At 39.6% G+C, this 16,886-nt stretch overlaps 1 protein-coding gene and 1 long non-coding RNA gene across 8 annotated transcripts in view; one reads left to right on the top strand and one right to left on the bottom strand.

Annotated features, from left to right (window-relative positions):
• Sh (Potassium voltage-gated channel protein Shaker) overlaps positions 1-16,886 on the bottom strand; it is a 165,296-nt gene that overhangs the window by 109,677 nt on the left and 38,733 nt on the right. The window contains exons 1-2 of one of the 7 annotated variants that reach the window (XM_089265096.1): positions 14,199-14,309; positions 13,841-13,879 (exon numbers count right to left, since the gene is read on the bottom strand). The exons of 3 other annotated variants lie outside the window; for them this stretch is intronic. In XM_089265096.1, the coding sequence (XP_089121222.1) occupies positions 13,841-13,879; positions 14,199-14,254 (95 nt within the window). In that variant the 5' untranslated portion in view covers positions 14,255-14,309. Of the gene's footprint in view, positions 1-5,132; positions 6,626-13,840; positions 13,880-14,198; positions 14,310-16,886 lie in introns of those variants that run through there. 3 more of the 7 variants (XM_089265088.1, XM_089265087.1, XM_089265089.1) reach the window with 3 other exon arrangements.
• The window catches only part of LOC149090753 (uncharacterized), a 45,579-nt gene that overhangs the window by 24,913 nt on the left and 3,780 nt on the right, over positions 1-16,886 (top strand). The window lies entirely within an intron of this gene.

Below are 16,886 nucleotides of genomic sequence, written 5' to 3'. Positions count from 1 at the left end.
ATTTTGTAGATGAAGCTTTACAATCAATGATAATGTATAATGACATTCATATATTTCATAGCCACTAGAAAAAATGGAAGAGTTCTTATTAACAATTTTCAAGACTATAAAATACACATGAATATATATTTAAACTTGTGAGACTTTAACTCTAAAGAGGAACGAAGTATAACCTTATAAATGTTCAATAGGATTTTTAATCGATAGCCCATACATAAGAATGTTTCAGATATCCATGGAATATAAGTAAGGTTGACCAGCTTTGTCGAGCGGTATGGCATCCTGGTTACACAATTTCAACAGGGTGGCAACATCAGTTCAAGAAGAAGAAAATTTGATAAGAGCAGTGATGGACTAGAGACGTACACACAGGTGTACAGCTGTTTAAGATGAATTATATTCTCAATATCCAATACACAAATCATGATAATAAACACACAATTATACATATACATAACAATAATTACATACATGTATATTGCGTATGTCATATAAAGTAGAGTTCTTGAATGCTGTTCATGGCAGAACATGATATTAAGAGCCATCTCAAGTCGGTCGCTTTATCTGCTGTGATGACGTCTTCATCTTCAAGGACTGCAGAAGAGTATTGGGTTGCTCACGACCGTCCTCAAAATAGAACACAATTGAGTAGAGGAACGTGAGAAAGTCGCGTGTGTCCTAAATTCCAATTACAAGCCATGGGAGACGATGGCAAAAGGAAAAGGCTATTTTTAGAGGAAAATGACAGCTTATGCTTAAGAAGGTTCCTAGTTTATATGAAGTTCAAGTAGAAATCATCGGGCTTTGTAATCAAGATATACGACATATCAAATCTCAGATATTGAAATATATATTGCCATTTTAGTAGGGGAATATTTCATATATGCATGTACACAAATTTCAAGCTATATTTGTTAGGCAAAATTAACTAGATTAGACTGATTTATTCAAATAAATTTACTTATATATACTATATCAACAACTAAAAAATTAAATTAGCTTGGCAATGGCTTTTAAATTGCTTGGCAACAGACAAACAGAAATCACAGATGTCGTCAAATATAAATATCGATTTGCATATGGAAACTGTTCAGGAATATACAAGGCTCCATTGCCTGGCGTCTATTGAAGGAAACCAAATTAGCTCTTATTGCTGTCAGGATGTAAAAAAGCCCAAACAGTCGTCGAGAATGAGGCCAAACGAGTGGACCTCTTTTTAGGCCTTGATTTAGATTAAATCTAAAATGGTTTTTTATATGTCAATAGATAGATGATTGAAAAATATTCAGAGTTTGCAAATTTCTGTCCTTCAAGCTCATTTTAGCTTAAGGAGAAATTTGTAATCTACAGATGTGGCTAACTACAGTCAAGGAATGATAGTTTTTATCCCGCTAAATCAAAAATCACGATATATCGAAAAAATTGGATCACCTTAGAAAAAAATCGTTATCGATAATTCTAGATAGTTTTTTGTCTGTGTAAATCGAAAAGAACAAATCAACCCTCCATTTCGAATGATCGGGACTCGACTGTATTGATAAAACTATTTCCATATAACAGATAACAAACTGATTCATTGAAAACGTAAGTGCAGAACATTATTAAAGCGAATAAAAACTATAGAGCGTGAATAAGGAAATGTGTGTATATAAATATTCTCAATCAAATGAATGAGCTGAGTCAATCGCAGCATGTCTGCCTGTCTGTCTACCCGTATGTCTCACATCTCTCTCGTCACACACAAAGGTTAAACACAATGTCAGACAATGCGCAGCACGAGTTTTACGATAACTCAATCCATTTACTTTTTATCGCTTTTATGAATTGGTCGAAAGCCATGAAACCAAGCAAGCAAATAGACCATAAAGCTTCGTGTGGCAAAACACAGCCTCGATATGTGTTTGCGTATATTTTGGATTGCCCCTCACAGCAGCTATTTAAGAAAAAATGTAGAAATAGCTTATTCTGATTTGTTTCTGTGTTTGGAATTCCATTATGATACTAAGAGTGAATCTTAAAGAAAACTATTAGATAAAGAGCAGACGATTTGTGAGTGTGTGAGTAAAGTAGAACAACAGCTCTGCACAGAATTCAGGGTATCTGCTAATCGGGTAAACCCAACTAGAGCACTTTTGCTTGCCTTCATCATTATTATCTCTAATTGAAGTGCTTTATCTAAAAGTTCAAGCAGTTCTTAAGACATTCACATTTCCACATTCAAATTTATCTAAACAAAAGCTGAATTAATTTCCTAATCAGGCGAAATTCGTGAACTGAAACACTTTCGCGACATTGAATTTTGCAATAGGAAGAGCCCTTGGCGTTGACCTTGAACTCATGTGTTAAAGCACTTGAGCACGTGCTCATATATGCGTGCACCTACACACGCACACACACAACACGCACACACACACACGTGTGTTTATGCATATTAATTACAATAATTCGTCTTATGCAACACGGCGTATACGTAATGAAGCATTTGCCATTAAGCAATTGTTATAACTGTGCGAGTTGTGTGTATATATTTATATGCAGATACGTGTGTATGTGTGTGTGTGTGTGAGTGCTGAATTATGCCGGCTCCAGTTAGTCGCACAGATGACTACGCACATTCGCTGTATTTGCGCTGCTAACTCGACTCTGGCAAAGGAGGAATCAGATATTTGTGAGTTTTTGGTGACTTTCTGCGACTTTTGGCTGCGACAATGGCGACAGCGACGGCGCCGTCTGGCAAAAATCTGTTTTTAAAAAAATAACAAAGAGAAGAAGAAGAGCCAGAGGCAATGGCAGTGGCAGAAGAAGAGCGCTCGACTGGCTAGGCGGAAGTTGTCAGCCATTGTGAAGTCGTTGTCTCCATGCGACAGGGCAATGACTCGACTCGACTCGACTCGACTCGCCTTTGGCGTTGTTGAACCCGTTGCGCCTGCAGTTGGCTGGCATTACGCATACGCCCTGCTGTGCAGCTGCAAAAGCAATCAGTGCAGTCAGAGAGCTGAGCAATCACAGCCTTCCAAGCCAATTCTATTCTGTTTAGCTGTAGTCTCTAGCAGAGAATGATGTTTGCTTTTAATAAGCAGAAGTATCGTTTTTGATTTCCTTTGTTCTATAAATGATTTTGGCTATAAATCACAGATGCCATCACCTTCATTAGTTTATAGTTAACCAGCGATTCAAGCAGATCATATCTATGACATCACATAAACGATAAAATACAGCACCTACACGCGTAAGCCGAATCATCAAAATCTTTCAGTTTTTATAGCAAAACGTAGAGGAAGAAGTTGTAATTATATGTAATATTTGCAAAGGGTCAAGTACCCTAATTTCTATAAACCCTATCCAATCAATGAGATATAACTATATGAAGGCACAAGAATAGCAAAACGGGGAAAGACTTGGCTTGAAAGACTCCTTGGCTACATAGGTAATGGAATATATAATGTACAGGGCTGTCCACAGTCGACGCGTCCATCTGGCAACCCTATATTTTTTTGACAGAGACGGACACAATACGCCGTATGGGATTAAGGGGGCTTTTTGAGGGATATCTTACTCAAAAAGTAATGTTAACAAATTTACTTGAACCAAAAGAAAATTTTGACTACCATCAACATCAACAAATTGAGTTTTTCTCTAATCAAATATGGACAATCTTGTAGGGCTGCCAGATGGGTCCGTCGAATATGGACAAATGTATAATTTCTGTATATGCTACTTATTGTATCACTATCTCTTTCATATTGCAAATTTACAGGCACTTACTCTACGTTCACTGGAAAGCATGCCAATCTGCTAAGAATTGCCTCTTAAGACCTATCGCCTTACTCAGATTATCTTTTGACAGCGCCTCTAACATGTGTAGAGACTCCCAGCCTTACACTAATACTACTGCAGCACTACTCTGCGCAGTCTGAGAGAGTCACGAAGTGAAAAACTTAGAAAAGAGAATCTGTTATTAATAGCTTGCTAGTTACACTTCCATATAATAGAGCAACAACAAGATCTTTAATAGAATGAATGTGAGCAATGAGTCAGTCATTTATAGAGGAGCTAAAAACATTCGATTCTTCAGCTCAGCTCAGTGAGGTAATATCATCAATAACTACTCGAACATATCAAAAGTATATTCAAGCATGACATTATCAGTATTATCAATCTAACTAACTTTAAACATGTCTCTGATCTCTTTAAGTGGGAACACAAACACATTTCCAGGCATACAGGACTCAACATCATTAGCTCTTAAAATCTCGTTTTTTTATAGATAATAATATAATATTGTTAAAGGTAAATAGATGCATAACTCAAGAGCTGATAGACACACACACACAAAATTAACTCAGGTTGTAGTTGATCAGAATATAAAATGAGACTTCAGAGGAATACAATTATAGACAATAAATATAGTTCTTCCAATAGGCGGAAGAGTGATGGTAAGGTGGAAAGACTTGGTATATCTAGGTAGATAAACGCAATATATGAGACAGTTCCCGTTTATAGTTCCATGAGACTCACTGAAATTTTCTCAATATTTCTGTCATCTTATATATTATATACTTATATCCAAAAGTATAAGGATATTTAGGGATATCAGAATCAGCTTAGATGGTAAAACTTTATGGCAAAGCAAGCATATGTATTATTTACTTATTTCTAAAGCCAAACAACTTTGTACGAATATAAAAGCTGTGCAAAGCCTACTTGGTGATGATGAGATGTCATTATATATACATATATGTATATAGCATATATGCATATGTATATATTTACTAGTTATGTGTGTTTGAGCTGAGCTAAAGCTGAAGCCGCAGTGGATGTTTACAAAGGAACAAACGAAAATAATTGAAGCTAAAGAAAACTGCAAACTTTGATATGCTTTAGATAATCATTTATTCAAATTGTTGCCAACTAACAAAGCCAATAGAGAGAAAGAGATAGATAGAAATATATATAGAGAGAGAGATAAAAAGAGAGAGCAACTTAAGAGAGACAACTTAAGGCAAAAACATTAAATATAAATATATATTTGAAGCTGGTTTAGCAGGTGGATTTTCATCATTTGCTTCTGCAGCAGGTGTTGCTTGATTATTTTAATTGGTTTTGAGTAATTTGTGCTTTGTTTTGGGTACTTCTCATATCCAAAGTCCTTGTAGAAGTCCTTCTCCCTGTCCTTGTCCTTCTTCTTGCCAGCTGCCGGCGTGCTTTTGCGCGGCCGATTCATTAGCGGATCGTCCATGGTGCGCGATGCCTGTTGGCGCACCTGTGGGGGCGGTCCCGGCGGCTTCTTCTTCTTCTTCTCGGGCTGCGGCTGCAGCAGCAATATCGCCGGCTGTTGCTGCTGCTGTAGCTGCTGCAGCTGTAGCTGCTGTTGCTGCTGCTGCAGCTGCAACTGTTGCTGCTCGCGCTTCTCCAGAAACGCCGCATTCGCCGAGGCCACCGTGGCAATGCGCTGCTGCTGCTCGAGCTGCTCCATCTGCTGCTTCTTCTTGTGGAACTGCACCAGCTGCGAGCTGCGGCGCCGCAACGCGGAGCCGTACGGCCCGAAGCCGTCGCCGTTCGCCGAGCCGCCGACGCCGAAGAGTTTGCGTATGCGCCGCTTGTTGATGAAGCCACCAAAGTTGACAGCCAGTCCCAGCGCACCACCCGCCGCACCGCCGCCAGCTGCTGCACCGCCCGCAGCAAATGCCATGGGGCAGGGACTGTGCGCCGTGGAGCTGCCCGCCTCGCTGCCGCCAGCCACCATTTGGCTGAAGTTGCTGTCCAGATCGCAGCTGGCGCTGCCGTTGAAGGTGCCGCCGCCGATGGTGCCCGCCGAGTCGGCGCCACACGGGAACAGATATGTATTCAGGGTGCTGAGCGTGGTCGTTGTCGCCGGCCGACTGATGGCGCCCAGGCTGAGGCCGTTGCTGCTGCTGCTCTGATTGCTCTGATCGGGCAGCAGTTGCAGCGTGAGCGGCAGCGGCAACATGATTGCCGTCGAGCCACTGATGTTGCCGCTGCCGGTGGTGCTGTTGCTGTCGTAGCTATGCGGATTCACATAGATGTGGTTGTTGTTGCTGTTGCTGCTGCTGTTCGTGTTGCTGCTGTGCGATATGGTTGCTGCCGTGTTGTTGTTGCTGATGCCACTGACCATCAAGCTGCTGCTGTTGCTGCTCTCGCTGTTGTTGTGATTGTTGTTGCTGGCCTGCTGCTGCTTTTGATTGCCATTGCTGTTGCTGCTAGCTGGCAAGTTGATGTTGTTGTTGTAAATGTTATTATTGTTGTTGTTGCTGCTGCTAGAGCGTCTGCCACGCTCTGGCGCTGTGGCAGGTCGCGGCATGACAGACGTTGATGTCGTTATTGTTGTTGCTGTTGCAATATCCACAAATTGACGTGTGTTGCTGGCAGTAGTTGCAGTTGCTGCTGCTGCTGTTGCTGTTGCTCGTGCTCGTGGCTGTGGCTGTAGCTGCTGCTCTCGCTCATGGCCATTGCCATTGCTGTTGGCATTGCAGTTGCTGTTGCCGTTGTTGCTGTTGCTGTTGCTGTTGCTGCTGTCGTTGCTGTTGCCGTTGCTTGCACTCATTGTTGCGCGTTTGTTGAAACCAATTGATGCAAAACTTTGAACTTTTTACTTTTATTGAACGTTTATTAATTTTTTATTTGATTTTAATTACTTTTATAAGTGCTTCCAAAATACTCGTTTATGTTTTCATTAATGTTTAAAAGTTGAAAATAAATTCTTTGTGTCGATTTAGTATTAAAGTTTGATCAGTATTTTGAGCATTACAAATGTTGAGTTTCGTATTATGAATATTTTTAAAAAAATTTTATATTTGTGCTTGATTTTAGATTTGTTTACTATTTAAATATTGTATTTAATTACCTTAAAAAGTTTTTTTTATTTTATTATTTGTTTATTTGTGTAAATATATTTACCGTGCAACGTTTTGTTTTGTTTTTTTTTTTTTTTTTTTAATTCAATTAATTTTATTATTACTTATTTATTTATGTAAATATATTTTATTATAATTTTCCACTTTATTTGAGGTTTTTTTTTTAATATATGAAAAAATATACTTATTGCATTTGTTTTAATTAATAAATTTTTTAATCATTGCAATTAGTTAAACAAAATATTTGTGATTTTCTATTTATATATATTTTTTTTTAATTTGATTTTATACTTTTTTATTTAAAAGAGAGTTTGATAAATGTGAATTATTTAAAAACTTATGTCTCCAATTATTGTTTTTGTATTATTAAGTTTTTATTTAATATAATTTTCATTCATGATTCTTTGTTTTAGTAACTGTTATTTTCATTGCATAATATTTATTTTAATTCTGTTTTAAGTAGAATTTCTTTCAAGAATTCTCATTTCTTATTTTTTGTTGAGCACAGTTTAGACACATGAGTTTTCATACACTTTTCACTGCATTTTGCACTGTTGCACATGAGAAGAAAGCAAAAAAAAAGAAATGAGGAAAGGCTTTCGTTGAATAGGCCGCTTCTTTATCACAGTGTTGGTCAGTGCGTTGATAAGGCTTTACACTCTTTAAGAGTTCAAAAAAAAAAATGGAAAAAAAAGTATAACAAACGAAATTTGAAGTTTGAATTAGCGCGCGGCACTTGGAACTGCAATGAATGTCACACGCATGCACACACATGCACACACACACACACACACACAGAGACACACACACACGCTCACATACACACTGCGAGCCAGAGAGAGAGTCGTTCGCTAGCCTCTGACTGGGCCGCTGCTGTTATCAGTCAGAGCCACGTGCTTAACGGGCCGCGTGCCACAATTGTATGAACTCTGCGGCGCGTTGTTGACAATGCCGCAGCGCCAACAGCCGCAGCAGCAGCGAGCTGAATGCGAGAGCGAGCGAGTCAGAGCGAGAGAGAGAGAGCGAGCGAGCAAGTCACTAGCGAAACTCATGCACACGCACACGCACGAAGTCATTCGCGCTGTTAGCTGCGTGTAAATGTGTGTGTGTGTGTATGTGTGTGTGTATTGTTGTTAACTGGGCCGACGAGCTGGCTAACAGGAACTGGGGGCCAGACTCGCGCTGTCTGCCAGCGCGTTGTGACTTCTTCAAAAAATGCCAAACAATTGGCCAGAAATCTAAGCCAAAAGCAGAGCGCAGACAAACCACTTGAAGCACACACACACACATACATTTACACATACACATTCATATATATGTATAGTTGTAGTTGTTGTCGTGCTCGGGCTCAATTTCGGGAGTGTTTCGGTTCAGTTGAGTTCACTTCATGGCTAACTTAACTAAATGCCGCGCTGCAGCATGAGTAGCAGCAATGCACACATACACGTACATACACGTACACACACACACACACGTACACACACACACATGCTCAACTTTAACTCAACTGCTCGGCTGCTCATCGGCTGGCAACTCGTGAACTCTGACAAAGCTGTGACTGTAACTAATGTATTATAGTTGCTGTTGTTGTTGTTGCTGTTGCTGTTAGTTTAACATGTTATTGTTGTTGTTGTTGCTGTTGCTGCTGCTGCTGCTGCTGCTGCTGCTGCCAGCCGAGGCGGCAACATTTCAATTCGGATTTAGCGAATCGTACGGCTGTTCCGCCTGCCTTATTCATAGTTGTTGTTCGCCTCGTCCTCAGCAGTTGCTCTTTTTTTCCCTTTTTGCCTTTTCAGACCACCTCCTAGACATAGTCACAAACACACACACAGATATACATATATAAATATATATATTTTTTTGTTGATTTCGTAACAGTTAATACTATAAATACGTATGTGTGTGTGTGTGTAGCAGCTGCTGCTGTTGCCATAAAGCAGTCGTTTATTCAACTGCTGCTCCTGCAGGTCAAATCAGCAACATCTGCAACATTGTCAACAACAATATCTGCTGCTGCTGCTGCTGCTGCTGCTGCTGCTGTCGGTCACATTTAACCTCCATATGCATATATGTAGTAGACCCGCATATTGCTTACAGCATTCACTGCCGAGCTGCGACAGGCAATTGCTTTCAATTACGACAAATATGAAATATGGATTGCAATATATTCAAGTAGCTCAAAGTTGGTATATGCTATTCAAATATCTATGATATTTTCTAATCAAATGCGAGACACCTTGACATGTGTCTGTCGGCTATTCCCTAACAATAATATTCAGCCATAGGCAGCTCGTCTATAGAATTTCCCTATTCCATCACAAGAAACTAGAGCTGGTTCCATGTCAAATTCTATTATGCCATCTGACTATCGAGACTCTATCAACATGTTGAATTCAAATATCCAAAAGAGTGGAATATACAAAGTAATATAATACATCTCAAACCTTTTCAATCTATAAGCCGTTGGGAATTCTAAGTTCACAGCTTTATGGAGCTACAGAACTCCGCTAATCATTCGATAGATTTGTAAGTTTATTTCCGTATTATGTTCTATACAACTCCAATGCGAGCTCTAAGGCCAAAAGGGGCCGTTAAGCTAGATTTCGACGTAGACTTCTTTCAGGCAGAGTATCAGTGTGAATCGAACATTAAGAACTGCGGTGAAATATCGAAACAGGATAAACTCGTGAAGCATGTTGTATAAAAAAACATGTACATCGTAGTTCAAGTATTTCAAATCTTTCTAAGAGCTAAATGGCTCGCCTCAGCTTAATCTCAATCACATATATGCATTGTAGACTATGCAGAGCATTAGGTATTAAACCGTTATGGTCTGCTAGCTCAATATGATTGGCTTCAATGTATTAGTTGAGAAAAAAAATAGGAATGAAGTGAAAGACTGCAATGATTTTCTCAATCTAAATTTTAAGCAATTTATATCAATCTATATATATAGCAATATATATATATATATATATACATATATAGAGTATATACCAATACATATATCCCAATATTACATGTTGCACTTTTTCCTTTTATTATAGATTGAGTTATATAAAATGTGAACCTAGTTGTGCTCTTTGCTATACCAATACATATGTATATACATATATCTAAGGTATAGCTTTGAGCTTTTTTCAAGGAAGTCAAAAATAATGATGTAATTATCTAGCAACAAGAGATTTCAAGAACTAAATATAATCACAAAATTTTTCTGGTTTCTAAGAACCGTTATAAATCGTCGAAAGCTACATGTCCAATAATATATACTCGCCAATTTAAGGGGACTATATCATGATTTGCATAGCATCCATTGTATTTAATTCCTTCATCCAGAAATAATACAATGACGTTAAATTAATAAATTATTAATAAACAATTTAATAAATCCACGCCGAAACTAGGCGTGGGGAAAATCTACTCAACTATTGTTGATCAGCTTCATTAAAAATTATAGATATATCAATATAAATTGTAGAAAAATGGTCTAGTTGAGTAGGAACCTAAGTACCAAAAATGACGAGTACTATGTGAGCGAGTATTATGCAGTCGGTCGTGCATAATACTCAAAATTCAAATGTTGCTCAGACACATCTCACATGTACTTAGGAAACCGAACTAAACCCTTCAAAAGTTTTATGCCCGATAAATATGCATATCTCTTTATATACATGTACATATGTACATAATTCTCTGCTAGTTGTATTTAAGATTTGCACACTTAATGCCAGTTCAGAAGGAGAAGAAGCAGAAGACGTGGCCAACTCAAATATTGTTAATGCCTGATGCTTGGCATGGCCAACGCGTCGCATGCGCAATTTGTTGAATAGTCGTGACGCATACGCAACGTGGTACGCCAGGGGAGGAGGGGGGAGGGGGGGGGGGGGGTAGAGTGCAGAGCAAGGCGTTAGTTTGAGGAAGTATGACTGAGAGCGTGTTTGGATCATAACAAATATGCAAAGCACTTCTGTGTGCATTCTCTATATTCTGTTTCCCCTTCCCCCCCCCCCCCCCCCCCCCCCCCCCCCCTCTGCCTGGCTGCCTGCCTGCCTGTCAAAGCAAATTGACAGTGTCATAGTAAAGAGTTTTTCCATTTCAGTTGATTTTCATACGCTTATACATATATGTGTATATTTATATATTTTTGTATACCCTGAAATATAGAGTATACCGGGTTTGTTAATGTGCTTGTAACTGGCAGATACATGTATTCCAGATACCGAGATCCCCTTTGTGAAGTTTGTCTACAAGAAAAGTCATTGAGCAATTAAGCAAAAAATATTTGAAGAATTATTTCAGATATCAATGGGATTCAGGGGATCTCGTAGTCGAGCAGTTTCGACTAGAGCTTTTCCACTTGTTTTATTATGCGATTCTTTTTTGCCAGGCTGTTGCTGCTGTTGCTTTTGTTGTTATTGTTGTTGTTGTTGTTGTTGTTGTTTTGATTGTTGTTGTTGTTGGTTCGCTTTGCGTTTTTGCGGCAACCTTCATGGCTAATAAGCAGGCTGGTAGCAGTCACGGCACGTGGAATAAACTGACTTTCGACTCCAGCAAGAGCAGACGCCAGAGCGAAAGAGCCAAAGAGTGAGAGAGAGAGAGAGGGAGAGAGAGCGAGAGAGAGAGGTAGAGTATGTGTGTGTGAGAGGCAACAGAAATATTGATCAAATTTTTGTTTGTCAGCGTTGCCACAACAGCAAATGGGACAAATGAATTGGTGTAGCTACATGCCTCACCATCCAACCTACACCAATCCCCTCCGCCCCCCTCCCCTCCGCCCCATCCCTTACCCTTCGCTGCTCAATGCTCAACGGCGACAGAGCGAATGTCAGGCAAACAAACAAATAAATTCTCAGCACCCACCCGTTCATTGTAATGGATCAGCAGTAAGGCTCTCTCCGCCTCTCCCCCCTCGCTCTCTCGCTCTATCTCTCTCTTAGTTTACATGCTCCCCGCCACGCCTCTTAGACAACCGCTGGGAGGCTGCTTCTGGGCAATCTCCAACTGCAGCTGACGAAGACGCTTTGCATTTGACAGAAGCATAAAGCAGCAGCTCGCCTTTTGCCCCTGCCCCTGCCCCCACCGGCCTTCTCCTTCTCCTCCTCCTTCTCGCCCTCTCTCGCTCGTGCTCGCCTGCTGCTCTTGTCTGAGGCGCATACAATGGCAAAACGATTTTCGTGCTAAAAATAACTAAATTGATGGCGTCTTTCAGAAACCCCCCGCCCCGACACCGACACACACACACACATACACACGTACGTAGCGCACTTGCATGAGTCCGCGTGTGCTCCATAAAGTCAGCAACGCGAGGGCCATGTGGGCGTTAAGGGCGGGGCATTCGTCTATCGGCCAGCTGGTCATGGCCACGGTGAAGGCAAGAGCAACAACAACAACAACAACAACACAAACACAAAGAACACTAAACGCAAGCAAATCAATTAAAAATTTTGCGTTTAGCACAACCAAAACAAAGACATCGCCTCGGCAAATACTCGCAAAGTTGATTTGTGCGCCCCAGCGCCAGCCCCACTTCCCCGCACCCGCACACGCCACCGCCTCCGCTCCCGATGCCCTACCCCAAGTCAGCTCCTGGCCTGCTCGGGGCGATTGGCCCATTGCAACACCACTTGATGGCATTCTTTCGTGCCGCTTGACATTTCCGTCTGTGATTTTCATGACTTGCCAACTTCAGGTCTGCGGTCGACTCATTATGCTACACCCTGACAGCGAGCCAAACATCAGATATGTAAATGTATAAATAGCCAAAACCTAATTGTCAAGCACTGCCAACAGCTAACTGTTACTAACTGCGTCGGTTAACTGTACTCAAAGCGAACCAGTGCTGCACAACGTCAAGAGCTTTATTGGGGCAGATCATTTCATGAATTCCCGACTGCTATTATATTGTAATTAAGCTATAATTTTTAATAGAATAAAATCATAATTTTAAGAGGTATGCACATATAACATGTTTTTATATTCCAGGGACCGTAACAATTAAAAAAAAAAAAAAAAAAAAAAAAAAAAAAAAAAAATTAATATGTAAAGTATTATTTTTTGAGTAAAAAAAATTATTTTTATTTTTAAAAAATATTTAAATAAAACGATTATCGTAAAGAAAATCAAATCATAGCCTTTCTTTTTAAATTGTTTAAGAAAAATTGAAAATAAGAATCATTTTTATAAAAATTTAAATAAAAAATAAAATACTATATTCAAAATCACGATTGAGGTGAGTAGAGTAAAATCTCATGTTCAGGGGCTCAATAATATCTGCAAACATTTTTTTTTTTTAATTTCACCTAATAGCTGCCTCTTTATTGAATTTATTGAATTTCCTAATCGAATCAAATAAGTTGACAAAATGCATTCATTGTTGGGCATATGGAATATATTTCATTATCTAATGACTCGTAAAGGATTCTTAAAATAATGTCTTTACATTGTCGAGAAAATATAGATTTGATTCTTTAATTAATTGACCTTGATACTTAATAAATCAGTTGATGAAATTGTTATATATAAATTATACCTCGAAGCATTCAATACACATTATAAATATTTTAAAAAATAACAGATTTATTTATCGATTACTAATAATGTGTTGATCAATTAATGAAAATTTCTAAATTTTTATTTACTATAAATAAAACGAATTTAGTTTTTAAAAATATTCAATAAGATTTGTTAAATCTGATAATTAAATGTTTGATTAATAGATGAATTGATTAATCGATAAATTAAATAAATGTTACTTTTGCAATATTTATGGATTCATCGATTAATATCGATTGTCGAAAAGGAGCAATGTGCTTGCAGCATCAGATCCAAGATATGTCTAGCATAGAATCTGAATATCTTAAATACATATATCTAGCGTAGGGATAACACTTGTCTGGAAGCCAACTAGCTGCAGATACTTGAGCCTATGCCTAAGTGGTATAGTAATTGATCGATATATTTACATCATTTTAAAGTTATCCTGCATGACAAACTGCTTTTGTCTGTCGTTGGTGTTGGCGTGCGAGATTGGCCGGTTGATTGGTCGGTTGAGTAGTCACGCACACAGAGATACAGATACAGATACAGATACACACACACACAAAGCAAATCATACACATGCAAAAAAAGAAACGACAACAACAAAAGAAATTTTAAATAATTTTTTCTTCTTTTAGCATATTTTTTATACAGAGATTGGCATTCTAATTGAGTTGCGTTTGGAACTGGGCGTGGCCAGTGATTTTCTGGCCAGGCTTGGGCTAGTCTTTGACCTGGCCTGAGCCTGGGCCTGGGCCTAGGCCTGGGCCTAGTTTGGGCTACCTCTTCTTCTTGTGACGCATCTCTGCTGGCGAGCGCACAGCGGACGCCGCGTGCATAATTCCCGACACCAGCTTTGTAGTTTTCTAACTTCGCCAACGGTAAATAGTGTGAATTACAGCAACAAGAACAGCAATAGAGTGAAAAACGCGTCGATGTGCACTAGCGCGCGCCTCTTGAAAATGTGACAGCAAACAAAAAAAAAGTCGCAGGTGCGATTGGGTTTACGGCAACAGCATTTGTCATTCCATTGAGACGAGTGGGCTAGAGACGGTAGAGACGGGTACAGAGGGGTGCCCCATGAGAGGGGCCGTTGAGAGCGTCTGTTGGCGCGGCTCTGTGATCGTTGACAATGGTTGGTTTTTTGTGTTTGGTTTCTAATTGAATTTTCAAACCTTGTCTTTGGCCCCTAGCCGGAAATGAAAGAAAGCTCACAAAGAGACAAGGGAGGAAAGAACGAAAAGAGAGAGAGAGAGACAAAAAGCAAGCATAAATATGAGTGCACAGGTCTCTCACATGTCCAATGTCCAACAGCCAACGGCAGAGAGCAACAAATTGCAAGCAGAGAGCCTAATAAGGTAGAGGTAGAGGCAGAGGCAGCGGGTGCCGAGGGGTTGCTTTAATGCGAGCGACAAGCACGCGCGCTTGTTAGCGCATTTTAAGCTGCGCTCAAGGCCAGCCGCTGTCCGTGCTTAATAATCGGCCGCAATATGGCGCAAACCCAGACCCAAACCCAAACCCGGGCCCAGACCCAAGCCCAGCCACAGCAAACCCTTAACCTTAGGCAACCCTCTCCAAGCAACCGAGTTGGTCTTATGCATATTCAGCGTTAATTGGCTGCGAGTGGCAATCGATGATGACAAGTGGCAAAAACATAACTGTAAAACACACACACACACACAGATACTATATACGCACACAGATACACCCACACATGTACACATGATTCCATTGCTTATCATTTTGGGTCTTTCAGCAAATTGAGACAAAAGAAAGAAAAAGGTAAAAACATTTCTCAGGCTTGACTCACTAAGCAAGTGTGCCAAATGCCAAGTGCCGATAGCCAGGTGACAGCTGGCAGGTGATTGGGGTAACGGTAAAATACGTCAGGCTGACAACTATTGAAGTGGCCTCAGCACTCCAGCATTTCTCATTGGCATTGGCCAAAGCTGTTCACATTTCAAATCCCACCTGAAGTGGTAAACAGTTATTTGAGCCACTTTATTGGGCCGAGACTGTTGTGATCCAACTGAATTGCTTAAACTAATATTTGCAAGGCAGCTAGAGTCCTGTCGAGTAGCATCATTATAATGTTGGCTCATGGTGCTACTCCAAGCACTCGAGCTTTCAGAATGTATTGAAGAAACCAATTGAAAACATTTTCCGGATAGTACTTATACCTTGAGCCCATCGAAAATGGGCAATCGGACTATAATGGGCTGCTTAAAATGTGTGTAACATGCAGAGGAAGACGTGGCGGATCCCATAAGATATATATATATATATATTGTTGGTCAGGGCTGACCCAGTTTAGTCCTGCTTGTCTGTCCGTATGTTTGAACGCGTCGATCTCAGATGTTATAAGAGTTAGAGACTTGAAATTTTTGTGTTGCTCGCGCAGAGCAATTTTGTTTCTAAATATCGATAACTACTCTCGCTCATTGTTATCGATTAAAAGCGTTATCGAAAAGCAGTTCATATATATTATATACATGTACATATATTGTACCAGATTCTGTTTAAAAATTCTCATATACTACAATATCAACTACATAACTCCTTCATCTCTGGATGCAATAGACACGACTATTTTTCTATCAAAATTGATCGGGTTGGCTACATTTCCTCTCTAATCGTGCATTCGCATAGATTTCATTATTCGAAATGCAACTCTTAAGCTATTCCTCACCTTTTTGCTTGAGTAGTAACTTGATTATTCGATTCACTTCTTGTCATATCATTTTATGTAATCATCGTCAAGTCTAAAAATCTAATCCCATCCAATGGAAGTCACGGCTTCTGCTCATCTGCGCCTTCGCTAGTTCATGTTGGTTAAGTGGCTTTCCCGATTTCTACTTTTCTATCGGTTTTAGAATGACGGCCAAGTCACGGAACCGTACTACGGCGATGATTTGATTTGCTTAAGACGAAATGCTTTCGGGTAAGTGTTAACGCGCCCATAAATTATGGTGCGTATTTATTTTATTTGTGCTGTTGATGCTTGAGTTTTATAAATTTAATTGATGTTTTCGATTTGCTCTTTCACTTTTTAGTCTCATAGATTTTTGAATATTTCCATCGGCCCACACGACGTATGCGCAATAAGCGGAAAGTCAATTAAATCGCAAATAAAGCAAATGGAAATTGAGAAGCCGGCGTCTAATATGCGATGTTAGCTTTAGTAAACAATTGTTTATTTGTTAATTAAAGCATAAAACATGCAATATCGCGAATCAAAAAGAGAAACGTACGAAATTATAGAAATTATGAACGAAAAATAATCGGAAAAGCTAAAGAAACAAACTCAAGTTCTTGCATATGGCAGTGTGTGGATCGTAAATCGCTTGGAATTCAGCTAACCTATGTAAATATTTAGATAATATTAAAAACGAAACAAAACACGGAATCTTTTATCTCTCGCTTTTTTATCAAGTGAGCAAGAGGAAGACAATGGAAGAAGTAGAAGAAAGC

The sequence above is a fragment of the Drosophila navojoa genome, chromosome X (assembly GCF_054131105.1).
Source record: "Drosophila navojoa isolate 15081-1374.11 chromosome X, UAZ_NAV_1.0, whole genome shotgun sequence".
NCBI lineage: Eukaryota > Metazoa > Arthropoda > Insecta > Diptera > Drosophilidae > Drosophila > Drosophila navojoa.
The sequence above is the reverse complement of the archived record's forward strand: the minus strand, read 5'-3'. Positions and strand labels throughout refer to the sequence as shown.